The sequence below is a fragment of the Ranitomeya imitator genome, chromosome 3 (genome assembly GCF_032444005.1).
Source record: "Ranitomeya imitator isolate aRanImi1 chromosome 3, aRanImi1.pri, whole genome shotgun sequence".
Classification (NCBI taxonomy): Eukaryota; Metazoa; Chordata; class Amphibia; order Anura; family Dendrobatidae; genus Ranitomeya; species Ranitomeya imitator.
The window spans coordinates 505,602,524-505,621,555 of NC_091284.1; the positions used below are offsets into that span (position 1 = coordinate 505,602,524).

General features: G+C 42.2%; 1 protein-coding gene across 1 annotated transcript in view; it reads right to left on the minus strand.

Moving 5' to 3' along the window:
• Positions 1 to 19,032, minus strand: part of CFAP47 (cilia and flagella associated protein 47) — an 874,184-nt gene that overhangs the window by 117,590 nt on the left and 737,562 nt on the right. The window contains exon 58 of the mRNA XM_069757658.1: positions 5,929 to 6,024. Coding sequence (XP_069613759.1) covers positions 5,929 to 6,024 — 96 coding nt within the window. The remainder of the gene's footprint in view (positions 1 to 5,928; positions 6,025 to 19,032) is intronic.

Genomic DNA, 19,032 nt, shown 5'->3' on the forward strand with positions numbered 1-19,032 from the left:
GACGTCTGAATTCCTGCCGTTCTATTCTAGTCAAAATCCTGTGACATTGCATAGGTTCAGGACTATGCTCAGAGGATACTGCCATATGGTGCACAACTGTGCGCTCACGCAGACGCCGATCAATTTGAATGGCTAGAGACATAGATTCGCTCAAACCGGCAGGCGTACGAAAGCCCACCATAACATCTTTAAGGGTTTCAGAAAGACCTTTTCTGAAAATAGCAGCCAGAGCCTTTTCATTCAATTTAGTGAGCACAGACCATTTTCTAAATTTCTGGCAGTATAACTCTGCCGCTTCCTGACCTTGACACAAGGCCAACAGGGTTTTTTCTGCATGATCCACAGAATTAGGTTCGTCATACAATAATCCGAGCGCTTGAAAAAATGCATCTACATTCAATAATGCCGGATCCCCTGTTTCAAGAGAAAAAGCCCAGTCTTGAGGGTCAACACGCAGCAAGGATATGATGATTTTCACCTGCTGAATGGGATCACCAGAAGAAAGGGGTTTCAAAGCAAAAAACTATTTGCAGTTATTATTAAAGTTCAAAAACTTGGATCTGTACCCAAAAAAACAAATCAGGAGTAGGAATTCTGGGCTCTAAAGCCGGAGTCTGGACAACATAGTCCTGGATACTCTGTACTTTTGCAGTAAGTTGATCCACACGAGAAAAAAAACCCTGAACATCCATGCCAAAACATATATCCTGAACCACCCAGATATCAAGAGGAGAAAAAAAAGACAAACCAAAGCACAGAAAAAAAAATGGTTCAGAACTTTCTTTTCCTTCTTTTGAGATACATTTAATTCATTTTTGGCCACTTGTACTGTTATGATCTGGTGGTTTAGGAACAACATGAGACAAGCTCTGAAGGAGGTGGTATCTGTACTGACCGCAAACCCTGAACCTAGCAGCGCAACTAAAAATAGCCGTGGGGGGTACCTGACGCTCCCTAGACCCCTCGGCACAGCCTAAGATCTAACTTCCCCTAAAGATGGAAACAGGAAACCTATCTTGCCTCAGAGAAAATCCCCAAAGGAAAGATAGACCCCCACAAATATTGACGGTGAGAGGAGGGGAAAATAACATACGCAGAAATGAAATCAGATTTTAGCATAGGAGGCCAGTCTAGCTTGATAGATAGGACAGGAAAGGATACTGTGCGGTCAGTATAAAAACTACAAAACAATCCACACAGAGTTTACAAAATCTCCACACCTGACTAAAGGTGTGGAGGGTAAATCTGCTTCCCAGAACTTCCAGCTAACAGAAATAATCCATAATGACAAGCTAGACAAATATAGAATGCACAGAACAATAAGTCCACAACATGTGGACTGAAATGAGCAAAGCCAGAACTTATCTTTGCAGAACTGGTCAGGAAACCAGGAGAATCCAAGCAGAGATGTGAATCCAGCCAGGAAACATTGACAAGTGGCACAGGCTGAAGAAAAAGCCAGACTTAAATAGAGCAGAAGAGACGATAAGTGGAGGCAGCTGATGACAGCTAACTCCAAGGAGCAGCCATACCACTAGAAACCACAAGAGGGAGCCCAAGAGCAGAACTCACAAAAGTGCCACTTACAACCACCGGAGGGAGCCCAAGAGCGGAATTCACAACAGGTCGGGTACCAGAACCCAAACTTCCATGGGTCTGCTCATCCGTATTCACCACTTAAGTAAAAAAAAAAACTTCAAGTTTAATATGGCTATAATTGTACGGTCTTGGAGATTCATACCGCCAGGAAAAATGTTACAGTAAAATGAATGCCATTAAAAAAATAAACAATTGCGGATTGGAATTATTTTTTGCAATTTTACTGCATTTGAAATGCTTTTTCCAGTTTTCCAGTACATGGAATGATAAAATATATCATGTAATTCATATTTATACCCCAGAAGCATTTCATTGCGAGACGCGTGTCGGGTGTGGTGGACGCCTGGTTATCCTTCATCTGAACCGGTAAATATCTACTTTAACTTTTTATCACATGCTAGCTTTAGTGACTTAATTAAATCTGCAGGTCCTCTGTCGGCCTTTATTTATTTATATATCTATATGTGGATTGGAAACATTTTTTCACAGACCCAGGCTTATTAGATGAGTGTTTTCCTGTTCTATTCAAATGCTCTGTTTGCAGCTTTACATTGCTTTATATATATCTTTTGTATGTCAGTTGGTTACTTTAAATCACTGTTCAGTTTTGGATAACATATATATGTCTCCAGGCGTTTCCACTTTTCATTTCTTGTTCATCTGATCCTCACCTGTATTGTCTTTTTTGTGTCATTACCAAGTTTTTTGGTGTTGTTTTAATCTGTTTGAATAAAATAATGATTTTATTATGATCTCTTAATGGGTGTTGCCATCATTTTTAGGTGTTCGTGATTGACTTAATGGCTGTTATTTAGGACATATACATAGGTGTTTTCTTTTTTCCCCCAGTGTCAAAAAATCTTCGGGTTCTTGGCTAACGAGGGTAGACCTGAGAGAACATGATTCGGGTTGGTTTTTACCATACCCAGTCTTGTGATAACCGTTATTAATGGAATAATGGCGATAACAAAAAAAGTCCAATTTCCCATTCATTTCTCTCGCATCTGAGATGACCTAGCATACCAGAAGAGAAAGAAATGTAGTCCCCCAAGCCCCCCTGATACCTCTGGTATCCCTGGACCCTCCAGCTCTGTCTCCTGGCCCTTGCGGTCTTCTTCTTGGAAGAAAATGGTGGGAACATGCGCAGTGTAGCCGCCGAGATCTGTCGGCCAGCACCCCTCAACAATAAGAGATTTTTCCAATTGGTTCATTTTGATCACTGTGATAGACCCTATCACAGTGATCAAAATAAAAAAAAATAGTAAATCAAACCCCCTTTATCACTCCCTTACTTAGGTAGAAATAATAAAATTTTAAAAAGGTATTTTTCCATTCTTTGCAGTTAGGGTTGGAGTTAGAGCTAGGGTTAGGTTTGGGGCTAGGGCTGGGGTTAGAGCTAGGGTTATGTTTGGGGCTAGGGTTAGGGTTTGGGCTAGGGCTGGGGCTAGAGTTAGGGTTGGGGCCATGGTTAGGGTTGGGGTTAGAGCTAGGGTTAGTGTTGGGCTAGGGTTAAGGATGGGGCTAGGTTTAGGGTTATGGTTGGGGTTATGGTTGTGGTATTGGGGTTATGGTTGTGGTGTTGGGGTTACGGTTGTAGCGTTGGGTTACAGTTGTGTTGGGGTTAGGGTTGTGCTGGGTTTATGGTTGTGTTGGGGATATGGCTGTGTTGGGATTACAGTTGTGCTGGGTTACAGTTGTGTTGGGGTTACGGTTGGGGTGTTGGGGTTATGGTGGTGATGGAGTTGGAATTAGGGTTGTGGTCAGGGTTGTTATTAGGGTTAGGGTTGGGACTAGGGTCAGCGGTAGGGCTGTGTTAGGGTTGGAGTTAGAATTGGGGGGTTTCGACTGTTTAGGTACATCAGGGGGTCTCTGTTATGTTTGCTAATGACAGGTGTTATGAAGGCAATCCAGAAACACAGTGTGCTTAGCGATCAGAGCGCACACAGTGATCTGACAAATACCCAAAAATACAAGAACGAGCTCTGAGACGTGGAAACTCTGTAGACTGCACACCTGATCCTATCCTAAACACAACTAAAAGCGGCTGTGGATTGCGCCTAACAACTACCTAGGCAACTCGGCACAGCCTAAGAAACTAGCTAGCCTGAAGATAGAAAAATAGGCCTGACTTGCCCCAGAGAAATTCCCCAAAGGAAAAGGCAGCCCCCCACATATAATGACTGTGAGTAAGATGAAAAGACAAAATGTAGGGATGAAATAGATTCAGCAAAGTGGGGCCCGATATTCTAGGACAGAGCGAGGACAGTAAAGCGAACTTTGCAGTCTACAAAAAACCCTAAAGCAAAACTACGCAAAGGGGGCAAAAAAAACCCACCGTGCCGAACTAACGGCACGGCGGTACACCCTTTGCGTCTCAGAGCTTCCAGCAAAACAAAGGACAAGCTGGAGAGAAAAAAAGCAACAAAAAAGCAAAAAGCACTTAGCTATACAGAGCAGCAGGTCACAGGAACAATCAGGAGAAGCTCAGATCCAACACTGAAACATTGACAAGGAGCAAGGATAGCAGCATCAGGCGGAGTTAAGTAATGAAGCAGTTAACGAGCTCACCAGAACACCTGAGGGAGGAAGCTCAGAAGCTGCAGTACCACTTGTGACCACAGGAGTGAATTCAGCCACAGAATTCACAACAGGTCTCCAAATGCGACATGGCAACCGCATTTGAATCCAGACAATTTTGCATTCAAAAAGTCAAACGGTGCTCAATCCATTCTGAGCCCTGCCATGTGCCCAAACAGTGGCTTTCCCCCACATAAGGGGTATTGAAGTACCCTGGAGAAATTGCACAACACACTTTGTGGTCCATTTTCTCTTGATACCCTTGTGAAAATAAAAAAGTTTGGGTCTAAAGTAATTTTTTTGTGAAAGAAGTAAATTGTTCATTTTTTCCTACCACATTGCTTTAGTTCTCGTGAAGCACCTGAAGGGTTAATAAACTTCTTGAATGTGGTTTTCAGCACCTTGAGGGGTGCAGTTTTTAGAATGGTGTCACTTTGTGGTATTTTCTGTCATACTGACCCCCCAAACTCACTTCAAATGTGAGGTGGTCCCTAAAAAAATGGTTTTGTAAATTTTTTTGGAAAAATAAGAAATTGCTGGACAACTTTTAACCCTTATAACAACCAAACAAAAAAAATGTTTCCAAAATTGTGCTGATGTAAAGTAGACAAGTGAGAAATGTTATTTATTAACTGTTTTGTGCAATATGACTCTCCAATTTAAGGGCTCAAAAATTAAAAGTTTGAAAATTGCAACATTTTCCAAATTTTTGCCAATTTTTTTTTTTTTTTATAAATAAACGCATGTCATATCGAAAAAATTTTACCACTAACATGAAGTACAAAATAGAAAAAATAATCTCTGAATCAGTGGGATCCGTTGAAGCGTTCCAGAGCTATAATCTCATAAAATGACAGTGGTCAGAACTGTAAAAATTGGCTTGGTCATTAAGGACAAAATTGGCTCTGTCACTAAGGGGTTGAAAAATGCATAAGGCAGTAAAAAAAAAATATGCGTGCAAGTGGAAAGTACATTTACATCAGGGTACACAGAGATGTGCTAGGTGTGAATTTAGCCTTAGAGCAGCAGTATGGAATTGGATCACTTCTGGCTTGGTCCAAACCAATATTTCCCTAGCATGCACTTCTGATATGAGTAATTTGAGTAGCAGAAGTATCCTATACTATTAGGTAGGGCTCACATCACATTTGACGTTCAGTGTTTCCGTCAGGGCTTACGTCTGAATTCCTGCAAAATGGGTTTGGGCGTATGCGCTTACTGGGCCACTGACTATAATGATGCAGGTAAAGTTACAGTGTGCTCTGACGTACATCAGTTTTGGCCATATACGACTAGTTGAGGCTGGTAGAAAGTCGTAGTCTATATCTTGGTGCCCACTTCTAATAGGAGTATATGGCTGAAACAATATATGACAGAGCACATTGTGACTCCATTTGCATCATTATAGTCAATGGTACTGTAAGTGCATATACTTAAATTCTGTTTTACAGGTGTAAGCCCCAATGGAGCCACTGAAAGTAGGGTCAAACATGATGTGAACATAGCCTTAGCGTACAGTTTTATTATGAGCAAAATACAGAGAAAGAGGACAAATATAGAAATAGTGATGATTACTATAAAAAGATAAGCTATGTAAAATGTATCATCATAAGTATATTTGTAAGATAAAAGCAAACATAAGATTTCTGTGCACCTCAAATGAAAGGAAAAACATCTGCACATAAAGTAAAATGAGGAAAACATTCTGCTATTTCTTCAAGAATATCAAGACAAGATGCCTAAAATAAATACCTTGTGTTTGTTTCAGGGGCAGAGAGAACGCTGGCTCTTTATTGATGGAATGCCGCAGAACAGATGCACTAAGTCGATGCATGGTCTGTTCTTGATCTGAAATGTGTAAGAAAAAAAGATATAATGTTTTTTATAGTTCAATGTCAAATTCAAGGAAATAAATTCACTGATGGTTGAAATGTGATCAAAGGCCTTTTCTAATGAAAGTACTTCACGGATGAATGTTCTTCAAAGTACAGTCTCAAATAGGAGGTGACAGCATCTCCCTTCTCTTTCTTTTCTCTTTGCATTTTTAATCATATTGCTTGTCATGCCTGTGATAATTTGAGGTTTTAACCTGGAAATCATACTAACTATCCTTACCACAAATTATGAGTGTAATCAAATGGCATGGAAAATATTAAACAACTAAAATGGCATAATTAAAAAGAAAGCAGAACTTTCAAATTGCCTTCAGAAATCCATTCATGATAAATGTTGCATAAAAATATTTTTTTAAACTCCTATTCCTCTATTAACCTTTAACCCCTTCATGACCCTGGGATTTTCTGTTTTTCCGTGTTCGTTTTTCGCTACTCCCTCCTTCCCAAAGCCATAACTTTTTTATTTTTCCGTCAATATGGCCATGTGAGGGCTTATTTTTTGCGAAAAAAGTTGTACTCTTGAACGACATCATTGGTGTTAGCATGTCGTGTTCTAGAAAATGAGAAAAAAATTCCAAGTGCGGTTTAATTGCAAAAAAAGTGCAATCCCACACTTGTGGGTTTTTTTGGCTTTTTTTGCTAGGTTCACTAAATGCTAAAACTAACCTGCCATTATGATTCTCCAGGTAATTACGAGTTCATAGACACCTAACATGAATAGGTTATTTTTTATCTAAGTGGTGACAAAAATTCCAAACTTTGCTAAAAAAAAACAAAATTGCGCCATTTTCCGATACCCGTAGCGTCTCAATTTTTCATGATCTGGGGTGTTAGGGTTGGCGAATATATATTTATTAGAGGAAATTGGTGCTTTCACAACCCGGGATCCACCGTGCAGGAAAGCACCTGCAGCTAGATATGGCGGTACTATATAGTGGTATAAACAGACTCTGTTACAGACAGAGTCTGTTAGCAAAGATAACGCTGTGCCCTGTTTGGCTCACAGAGGCACACAGCTATTTAGTAGAGCAGATGGTGGTCATGCAGTCAAATGCAAACATAAAACTCTTCGCCGGAGGTGCCAGCATTCTAGGGGCTTATTTCAGCCGGGTCCCTGAATACACACACACAAATCTCCTCGCCGGAGGTGCCAGCATTCTAGGGGCTTATTTCAGCTGGGTCCCTGACTGCATACAAAACATGATCACACTGGCGCTGAGCTCATACATAAATTGACACTAGCGCATGGCCGTGCGGTCATGAGAACCCTTTATAGCTGTAGCACCTACAGGACCTTCCAAGAAGGACCAATGGGATACTGCCACAGAACTTGATCAGGTACAGGGTCTTCCTGGAGGACCAATGGAAGTTGCTGCAGTACCTGAGCATGTGACCCTTGATCTCCACTGAGAGATCTTGGCCTGGGCATTCTCAGTGTGTGCAAAGCAGGACTCAGTCCCAGAAAAGCCTGCTCGCTGCAGACCAGTGCAGGGTACAATAGTAAAGCCTGGAGAGGCAGCAGTAACCCTTTGCACAGTATCAGATTCAGTGAGACCGTGGGACCGACGTCTCTGCTGAGCAGGCTCCACTGCGGCCGATGCAGAATGGGAAACCGCAGCAGACATGGTTTGAGATTCCCCCTGTGCAGCGGCGGGAACTTGACTCCTAGCATGGGGTCGGTTGAAGGCTTATTTTTTGTATGCCGAGCTGACATTTTTAATGATACCATTTCGGTGCAGATTTGTTCTTTTGATCGCACGGTATTGCATTTTCATGCAATGTCGCGGCGACCAAAAAAACATAATTCTGGCGTTTCAAATTTTTTTCTTGCTACGCTGTTTAGCGATCAGGTTAATGCTTTTTTATTGATAGATCGGGCGATTCTGAATGCAGCGATACCAAATATGTGTAGGTTTGATTTTTATTTTATTGATTTATTTTGAATGGGGCAAAAGGGGGGTGATTTAAACTTTTATATTTTTTTTATTTTTTTCACATTTTTTAAACTTTTTTTTAACTTTTGCCATGCTTCAATAGGCATTTAACTAATTAATAGCAGTGGGTGAATCGCGATTTCACCCGCTGCTATTGCGGGCACATGTCAGCTGTTCAAAACAGCTGACATGTCCCGGCTTTGATGCGGGCTCACCGCCGGAGCCCTCATCAAAGCAGGGGTTCTGACCTCGGATGTACTATCCCGTCCAGGGTCAGAAAGGAGTTAATATGCATTTTTTTAGAAGAGGGAACTAAGTCACAGTCTGGCAGCAAAATGGCCGCTCCTTACTCCCCGCAGTCAGTGCCTGCTCCGTACTCCCCTCCAGTCAGCACTCACACAGGGTCAATGGCAGCGTTAACGGACCGCGTTATGCCGCGGTGTAACGCACTCCATTAACGCTGCTATTAACCCTGTGTGACCAACTTTTTACTATTGATGCTGCCTATGCAGCATAAATAGTAAAAGATCTAGTGTTAAAAATAATAACAAAAAAAAAAAATCGTTATATACACACCGTCCGTCGGCCCCTCGGATCCAGAACAGGCCTTTCCCGCTCCTCCCGACGCTCCATGCATTGCGATCTCGTGAGATGATGACGTAGCGGTCTCGCAAGACCACTACGTCATCATCTCGTGAGACCGCAATCCATTCATCAGACCGGACCGCGCGAGGGGCGTCGGTAACCGCTCCGATCCGGGGGCCAACGGAAGGTGAATATATAACAATTTTTTATTTTAATTCTTTTTTTAACAGGGATATGATGCCCACATTGTGATATACTACATGGGCTGTGCAATATACTACATGCGCTGTGCAATATGCTACGTGGCTGTGCAATATACTACATGGGCTGTGCAATATACTATATGGGCTGTGCAATATACTACGTGGGCTGTGCAATATACTAGGTGGGCTGTGCAATATACTACGTAACTGCAATATACTACGTGGGCTGGGCAATATACTACGTGGGCTGGGCAATATACTACGTGGGCTGGGCAATATACTACGTGGGCAGTGCAATATACTACGTGGGCTGAGCAATATATCACGTGGGTTGTGCAATATACTACGTGGGCTGTGCAATATACTACGTGGCTGTGCAATATATTACATGGGCTGTGCAATATACTACGTGGGCTGTGCAATATACTACATGCGCTGTGCAATATATTACGTGGCTGTGCAATATACTACACGGGCTGTGCAATATACTATATGGGCTGTGCAATATACTACGTGGGCTGTGCAATATACTAGGTGGGCTGTGCAATATACTACGTAGCTGTGCAATATACTACGTGGGCTGGGCAATATACTACGTGGGCTGTGTTATACACTATGTGGGCTGTGTTATACACTATGCGGGCTGTGTTATACACTACATGGGCTGTGTTATACACTATGTGGCCTGTGTTATATACTGCATGCGTGGGCTGTTATATACTATGTGGCTGTGTTATATGCTATGTGGGCTGTTATACACTCAGTGGGCTGTGCTATATACTACATGGCTGTGCTATATACTCCGTGAGCTGTGCTATATACCCCCTCGGATCCAGAACAGGCCTTTCCCGCTCCTCCCGACGCTCCATGCATTGCGATCTCGTGAGATGATGACGTAGCGGTCTCACGAGACCACTACGTCATCATCTCGCGAGACCGCAATCCATTCATCAGACCGGACCGCGCGAGGGGCGTCGGTAACCGCTCCGATCCGGGGGCCAACGGAAGGTGAATATATAACAATTTTTTATTTTAATTCTTTTTTTAACAGGGATATGATGCCCACATTGCGATATACTACATGGGCTGTGCAATATACTACATGCGCTGTGCAATATGCTACGTGGCTGTGCAATATACTACACGGGCTGTGCAATATACTATATGGGCTGTGCAATATACTACGTGGGCTGTGCAATATACTAGGTGGGCTGTGCAATATACTACGTAGCTGTGCAATATACTACGTGGGCTGGGCAATATACTACGTGGGCTGGGCAATATACTACGTGGGCTGGGCAATATACTACGTGGGCAGTGCAATATACTACGTGGGCTGTGCAATATACTACGTGGCTGTGCAATATATTACATGGGCTGTGCAATATACTACGTGGGCTGTGCAATATACTACATGCGCTGTGCAATATATTACGTGGCTGTGCAATATACTACACGCGCTGTGCAATATACTATATGGGCTGTGCAATATACTACGTGGGCTGTGCAATATACTAGGTGGGCTGTGCAATATACTACGTAGCTGTGCAATATACTACGTGGGCTGGGCAATATACTACGTGGGCTGTGTTATACACTATGTGGGCTGTGTTATACACTATGTGGGCTGTGTTATACACTACATGGGCTGTGTTATACACTACATGGGCTGTGTTATACACTATGTGGCCTGTGTTATATACTGCATGCGTGGGCTGTTATATACTACGTGGCTGTGTTATATGCTATGTGGGCTGTTATACACTCAGTGGGCTGTGCTATATACTACATGGCTGTGCTATATACTCCGTGAGCTGTGCTATATACTATGTGGCTGTGCTATATACTCCGTGGGCTGTGCTATATACTACGTGGCTGTGCTATATACTACGAGGCTGTGCACATTATACTATGTGGCTGTGCAATATACTACGTGGGATGTTATATACTATGTGGCTGTGCTATATACTATGTGGCTGTGCTACATACTACGTGGCCGGCCATGAACAATCAGCGACAGGTGCAGTCCGGCTGCGAATTGGCGTGGGATTTGAACCACGCTTCGCTAATTGGTCGTGGCCGGCCGAATCCTGTGTATTCAATGTATTCTAAAATCTTCATAAGTAAACTACATACATATTCTAGAATACCCGATGAGTTAGAATCGGGCTACCATTTAGTATAGTATAATAATGCTCCAATCTCGACTGCCTCATTACATTTACCTCATTTAGGACTGATGGTTGCTGCTTCATTAATTCAAGTTATTCAAGAGAGTCGGAGGGTCGAGAAGGTCGAGCTAAAACTATCGGTCTCATTTCATCTACCTAAATTGTGATTTGAGGTCATGGAATTTATAGGAGACAGGAGAGTGGGAAGAAGTGAAATTAGGGACAAGGCTGTATTTTTTCTAGGGATCCAGCTCAAATAGTACAATACTTTTGTGCTATTAATAAATAGACCTGAAGTTATAATATGCTGCTAAATTGTGGACACTGGGAGTAAAAAGCCCTAGTGAGAGAAGCTTGTATAAACCGCCTCCCTGATGGAGACAGTTGAGAACTTATCTATCTCTAGAGGTTCCAAAGAGAATTAAGAGTGGAGGTGTGCATACTGGACTGCTGATACATTTAGATGCAGCTCTTCAAAGCCCCGTTCTCAGGAACATTGGGAGTCACAGTGGTCAGACCACCAGCCAAATGAAAGTTATCCATATCGTGTGGGTAGAAGATGACTTCATATCTTGGTACAAACCCTTTAACTTCCTGGTGCCATTGGCTAGCTAGCGTACAGGTCAGGGCTCAGTTGACAATCTTTTACATCTAAAAATGTAGTTCTAAATGGTTCCCTACTCTGTGCAGCCACCAATAACATATGTCCACCCTGGATGCTGCTCTAGCAATCCTGTACATCTTTTTCATCAAATATAGGATCAAATCGAACAGTCAAAATTCTATGCCTCACCATAAAGAGTGTCTTCAGGCAACACACACTAACATTAATTCTCATGTAACTAAAATGAATAAAAAAAGGTACAACTATAGTAATAAGTTCAATTTATTATACTATTCTCAGAACTGGAGCGTGCATTATAAGTGACAGATGCACTGTATTATTAAAATATATTCTACATTTACTCCATGAAATTATTTAGCATTTGTATCATATTATTGTCATGGATCCCAGGAGAAAATGATGGATACCACTTTCTGCTCTGCCAAAAACGTAGATTGCATTGCAAGAATAAGAAGGTTTTAAGTCTGCGTTCACATGTTGTAACCATGGAGTATTTATTTTTCAGACATCACTGTACAAACATGTGAAGGCAGCCTTATTTTCTATTTCAATTTTTATGAATAGCTTTTTTCATTTATCTGGAAACATAACGCAGTAGTGACATGAGCATCTCTTTATATGCTGCAATCGTTCTAAATTTTCCGTTGACGTTTTTGCTGTTGTATCAAAGTAGTTTTGAGTAAAAAAAAATAAGTTACAGAAATGACTCACTAGAATGAATTTCTACAGATTTTTTTTAGTTTTTTACATAACAAGGGCACTAGTCAGGCAGAAGAACATGATCAATGTATTCTTTAATCAGTCTGGAATTGTAAGCACAAAACACAGAGTGTACCTTGTAGATAAATACAAGAGAAAAATAGACATTAAGTCGATTCTACATTCAAAATGTTCTAGAATGAACAATGTCTAATCCTTTCGCTGCCATTTACTCTTATTTTTCTCTCAAAAAGCTGACACAAAAATAACCAATGCAATGTTCTCAGCAAACTGAAATCAATGCATGCAGCTCTACTCTCAAGCATCTAACCCAATATCGTAGATGTAATTTATTTATTTAAATTACTTGCTTATATAGCACCATTGATTTAGAATGCGTGTCACAGAAATCATCATCACTGCCCCCATTGGGCGCTCAATCTAAATTCACTATCAATATATCTTTGTAGTAGCAGAATTACATTTTCCATGTCGCACAACCCACTGTAATGCCATTATAGTAGTTTTTTCTTTTCTAAAGGACTGTACATTGAGCTATTTGGGGTCATTTACCAAAATTATTACTAACTAAAACTGGAGGACATATATGGATGCCTGAGAGTGCAAACATCTCCATTACCATTAACTACTTTACCATAGCAAATTCATAGCAAGATTATTTTGATATTTAATTGTAAATAGGTTTAATGTTATCTAAAGCCTTTGTATATGTATAAATGAAAGGTTTTTAAGTAGTTCGGTAGAAATGTTTATGCTTTTAGATCTTGCTGGATCCAAGGAAAACTTGAGAACTAAAGGGCAAACAAAGTCTTTTAGTTGCTGCGTCCCGTAGCTGTCACAGTGTAAACTCTAAAGTGCCCCATTCCCAGGCAACCAGACTGTACTTTAGTCACTGATTATTTTTCTATTATTAATTTCTAGTAATGAAAAATTCATAAAAGTGTATTTACTTTGATGTCCCTGAATATTTCATATATTTTATAAAAATATGACTACAGGATAAGCAGTCGGAATGAAATTCAAAGAAAACTGCTGAACAAGTTATTACATATGTTTTCATATAGTGGCTACTTAGCCGAACATCCATTGACGGTAACATCGGAAGATAAAATTATGTAATATGTTAATAATTCTATTGTGGAAACTTAATCTCAGTTCTCATGTCACAAGACACAAAATACTTAGCCTAATGTATGCATTGCTTTTTTCAGTGACATTTTACCACAAATAATACATTTTTGGTCAATGGTGCAATACGGCCAAAAAATGTAAACACTAATAATGAAAGCTTGAGTGTACATCCCATCGAGTATAGTCCTGCAGTTGCTATGGTTTGTAAAGAAAGGCTCCAGATTCCATTGGTACTATGCAACTTTCTCAAAGGCAGTGAGAACCTTAAAAGGCAATCTTGGCACGGAGAAATCTGCTGCCCTTACTCAAGACATGGAAATTGTAGGGGTCAGTTAAAGGGTCAGAGTCTACTTTGATTTTTGCTACTCTGCTTGTGTCACAACTTCCATTTGTAAAATATTTTCAAAAGGATAACATAAGATATTCTGTTAGGTTTCCAGTGGACAAGGAAGATTGGCAATTCACATTATAGTACACTTGTAAAAAAAATACCAAAAACCCTTAATGAACTGGCAAAAAATGTCAGTGAAGCACAGCCTAAATAATGGTAAATTTAAGTATCTTTTATTTCTGTAGTTTTCAAGGAGTTTGAAATTAGATCTATTAGGTATCTGGTTCAAAGGTGTTTGGAATTTTTGTATCTCTTGGCATTGACCCATTATGTCTCAAGATTCTAACTGTCTGCTGCTTGCTCTCATCTTCTTCCAATCAATTATTGTAAAAGAACTCCTAATGCTCTGACCTTCTAACCATGTACCAATGTGAAAGAACTCAATTTGCCTTAACCTTCCCATTTGCTACTATGAGTTGTGTGTTTTGCTTCAGTAATGAAAATTGGAGTCTTCTATTTGTTAGGCGCTGTTAGCAGTGTATACTATGAGGGTTGTAACTTGGTGATTTCCAGCAGAGAAGTTCAAGGATGTTAAGTGAAAACCAGGGAAACTGCTAAGACCATCACATACAATAGATTAAAGTGGCTGAATCCTCCAATACCGATATACTGAGCACAGGGGTCTGCTGACTCTCACTCGAAAAAATAAAGGATCTGTACATTGAAATTCCAACGACCCATCCTAGTGTTATACAAGAGAGAATCCACTGCCAAAGGAGCTCTATTGAAGACTGCAGAAGTGCTCATCCAAGCCAAGCACTCCTGTGTACTGGGGGAGTTGAGAGATATAGCTGTCAGTTGTTTGTCCGACAGCCAACGGCTTTCTAATGTGTATTTGGGCTTTAAGAATTTACTCATCAGTTTTTCCAAATGCCAATCCCGTAGCAGACTAATCGGTCTACAAAATTCCAGGTGAACAATGTGACACAATTAATTTGCCAACTCGTTATAAATATTGAAATACTAGACAGTTTAGATGATTGAATCAATCCACAACAAATCAATTTTGAGTAATATTTCATGAAACTCTCATACCCCTGCAAACTTCCAATCTGATTTGAGAAAATCGCAAAAAAAGGTAAAATTTCATGAAATTCGCATGTCACTGCAAACTTTCAATTTGATTTGAGAAAATCGCCAAGAAAAGGCCTATCGCCGTTTTAGCCATTGCAGAAGACTGTGTAAGTCACAGACGACTGAGGTGATCTTAGAAGCGACTGCATGGACTTCACCATAATGCCTTGCAGATATCACATCACATGATATAGCACAGCCAACAACTATCACAGCTCGTGTAAAAGCCTAAGCAGGTATCGGGAATATCAGCTGACATTTTAGGGTAAGTTTACATTAGTGTGGGAATGTTAGAACTCAGCTATAGAGAAAGGAAGGCAATCTCTAAAGCATAGGAAAAATACTACAGTCAATAATATGTGGACTATGTGCAAGAAAATGAGTGCAGTATTTGGGACAGGGTTGGAATCAAAAGGGAGTGAGAATTAGGGCAGGTGGCAACAGTAGTGCTTGTGTAATTTAATAATGATATGGCGTATCTGGTATCTATTTTTCTGCAATTATTTTCAAATTGTACATATTTTACATATTTCTTGCAGCAATAAGCAGTATAACATTTTCAAATGTAAAATCTCTCGCTACCCACCTCCCTCCCCACCTCCTTACTTCTCTCTCTCTCAGGCACATCTTTTCAAAGTAATTGGACTATGTGTAATTCGCTTTGAATATATTCCCGACAGTTCAAATTTTTGGGAAAAATTTGCCGACTCTGCTGATTTTGAAATTCAGAAGGTTTGTTCATTTTAACTATACAATGCTTTTTTTCGGCACCTAAATGAAGCTTGTCTAAAGATCTTACAGAAAGAAGAACTCTCATAGAGATCTCAAACAGGAACTAAACCAGGCATAGGTGCCCCCGGGTGCCACAGCTAGAGCAGTTCTGTAGATACTGAAGCATTTCTAATGCTCCCTGTTACAAATGTTGTCCGTTTCACATCAATAGAGCAAAAGGCAAAAAGTTTCTCAACACAAAACCACTTCCATATGACCTCTATTTTTAATCAGTTCTTGCTATGCAGGGAAACAGTTGCATCCACGCTGCTGCCATTTATTTATGCCCAAGTATGCTGGCTCTTCAATCCTTATGTAGGAGGAATAGTGTCTTAGCAGATGTTGTTCCAAAAATCTATTAGAGGAAAGTGATAGTGAAAGCTGGTAACACAAGCCTTAGGACTTCCCGCTGGAAAAATTAGTTCAGGGTAGTTTAGCACATTTTGGCTGGAAGCTAAGGAGAAATTAAATTAAATTAAACTCTATGGGTGAAAAGTTCAAGCTTTTGTTTAACCCCTATTATTTATTCCATCTTCTCCAAAATAAAACACCAGTTTTACAGGAAAGTTAATTGTATAACTAAGGAACAGAGTATGTCATAAATTGAGCTGACTCAGAAGCCCGATTTATGGTATAACTGGAAACTTAAAAAATGAAATAACCGTATATTTGTGACGGATATGAATATATCCTGATTGGTAAGCAGTGATATTATCATTTACTGTGCATTTAAGAAGGGCAAAAAGGATTGCCCAAAATAATGAAAAAGTTGTTCTCAAGCAGCAATATATGTTAAATAATGAATGAATAAATATATAATCCCCCACCTAGTTCTCGGTCATTTCAGAAAGGTATCTGTTAGGAGTCGAGTTTCCTCTGCTGCACAGGGGGAATCTCGATACGTCTCCGCTGCGGTCTCCCATTCTTCTCCAGCCGCAGTGGAGTCTGCTCAGCAGGGACGTCGATCCCAGCGTCTCGCTCAGTCTGACTCTGTGCGAAGAGTTACTGCTGCTTTTCCTGCTTCTGCCATTGAAGCCAGTGCTGGGCAGCGGCGAGTGGACGTTTCTGGATCTAAGTCCTGCTTTTCTCTGTCTGAGCATGCCCAGGGCAGGATCTCCCGTTGGAGATCGAGGGTCACATGCTCAGGTACTGCAGCACATCCCATTGGTCCTTTTGGCAGCTCCTGAAAGGGCAAAACTTCTGTAGCTGTTTCCTGTGCTGCAGCTATATAAACTGCGCATGACCGCACGGCCATGCGCTAGTATTGTCTTGTAAATATGTGTGTGTGTTGTGAGTGAAAGTCGCTCTTTAAACAACCCTCCCTATTGAATGTCATAACATCTGATTCTTGGTGCATTCCGCCAGTCCCTAACAGAATACTAGCGCCAAGGTCTGGCTAGTAATGACGGACGATCAGCGTTCACAGCGGTACATCCAACAGCTGGAGGGTAGGTTGGCGGCTCTAGAGCGTGCAACCTCAGCTGTGGACGTTACTGCTGTCGCTGTTCAGGCTGCAAGTGCAGTTGCAGCCAGTTTGTCCGCTGCCACCCCTGCTCTGACCTTATCCCATCTCCCGCTTCCAGACAAGTTTGCTGGTGACAGTAAGCTATGTCGGGGATTCGTGAGCCAGTGCTCCATACATCTCGAGCTGATGGCTGCACGTTTTCCTACGGAACGGGCGAGGGTGGGATTCATCTTGTCTCTTTTGTCGGGCAGGGCGTTGGAGTGGGCAACGCCGCTTTGGGAACGTGGTGATCATGTGGTACAGAGTGCTCCTATCTTCCTGGACGCTCTGAGGCAGGTCTTTTTGGGACCCGGTGTCACCCACGATACCGCACTCCAATTGTTGGCAATTACTCAGGCTTCGTCCGTGGTCAGCCAGTTCGCCATCCTATTCCGGACTCTAGCTTCTGAGCTGGAATGGCCGGATAAAGTCCTTATTCCGGTGTTCTGGAAAGGACTGGCAGATCATGTAAAGGACGCCTTGGCCACCAGGGAGATTCCCGCCACACTTGAGGAGCTTATTACTATAGCTACCCGCATCGATCTCTGTTTTAACGAGCGGAGGTTGGAGCGGACCCAGTGTAGGCAGAGGTTTCGGCTGGCTCCCACCTTTGCCAAACCTCTAGAATCTCCTGTTATGGCGTCTGACTCCCATGAGGCCATGGAGGTTTCTCGAGCGGGACCTAGGTCTCAGACCGCTCGAGTACCTGTGGTGTGTAAAAATTGCCAGCAACCGGACATTACGCTAATAAATGTCCACGGCGGTCGGGAAAACGATCGCGTCTAGTGACCATTGGAGGAGGTTCACTGGACACAGCGGCATTTTCCTCCAAATTGTCCTTTAAAGGGACAATCCTGTTAGGCACATCCACTCTTACAGTAGAGCTTTGTGTGGATTCAGGAGCAGAAGGAAATTTTATGTCTTCTGCTTTTGCTCTGCGCCACGCAGTACCTCTGGTTATGCTTGCCAAACCAGTAACCGTCAGGGTATGTGTCCACTTTCAGGATGGCCGGCGGTATCGCCGGAGCGGCTTAGCCGCTCTGCGGTAAGCCCCGCCCCCTTTCTGGGACGCGATGATGCCGGATGTGTTCATAGCACACATCCGGGATCATCGCTCCCCACCACAGGGCCCTGTGCTATATCTTGCGGCGACGCAGCGTCGCCGCAAGATATACGGACATGCTGCGATCTGAAAAGACGCGCAGCATGTCCGGAGTCGCAGGGCCGCCGCGTGCGTGTTACCACGCATAGTGGAGACGGGATTTCATTCAATCCCCTCCACTATGCGGTAACATCTGGACGCTGCGTGTCTGACGCTGCGGCTCTATGCAGCGTCAGACACGCAGCGTTTACTGCACATGGACACATACCCTTAGAGTGGTGAATGGGTCGACACTTCCGCTACAGATCACACATCAGACTGTCTCTTTCACGTTAGCCATGTCCCCATCCCACCAGGAGATTATTTCCCTTCTTGTCCTTCCCGAGGGAATGGATGAGATTCTGCTGGGAATACCCTTGCTCCGTTTCCACTCCCCACATATTGAGTGGACCTCTGGGAGGATATTGGGTTGGAGTGAATCCTGTAAGGGCAGATGTGTGAAAGAGTGCGTTCAGGTTTCCACCACTGAGATGCCCGCAGATCTCTCTACTCTCCCCAAATACTATTGGTCTTATGCAGACGTCTTCTCCAAAAAGGCCGCGGAGACCCTTCTGCCTCACCGTCCCTATGACTGTCCTATAGATCTCTTGCCTGGAGCAGAACCTCCTCGGGGACGTGTCTATCCCCTCTCTCTCCCGGAAACGGAGGCTATGTCCCAGTACATCCGGGAGAATTTGGCAAGAGGGTTTA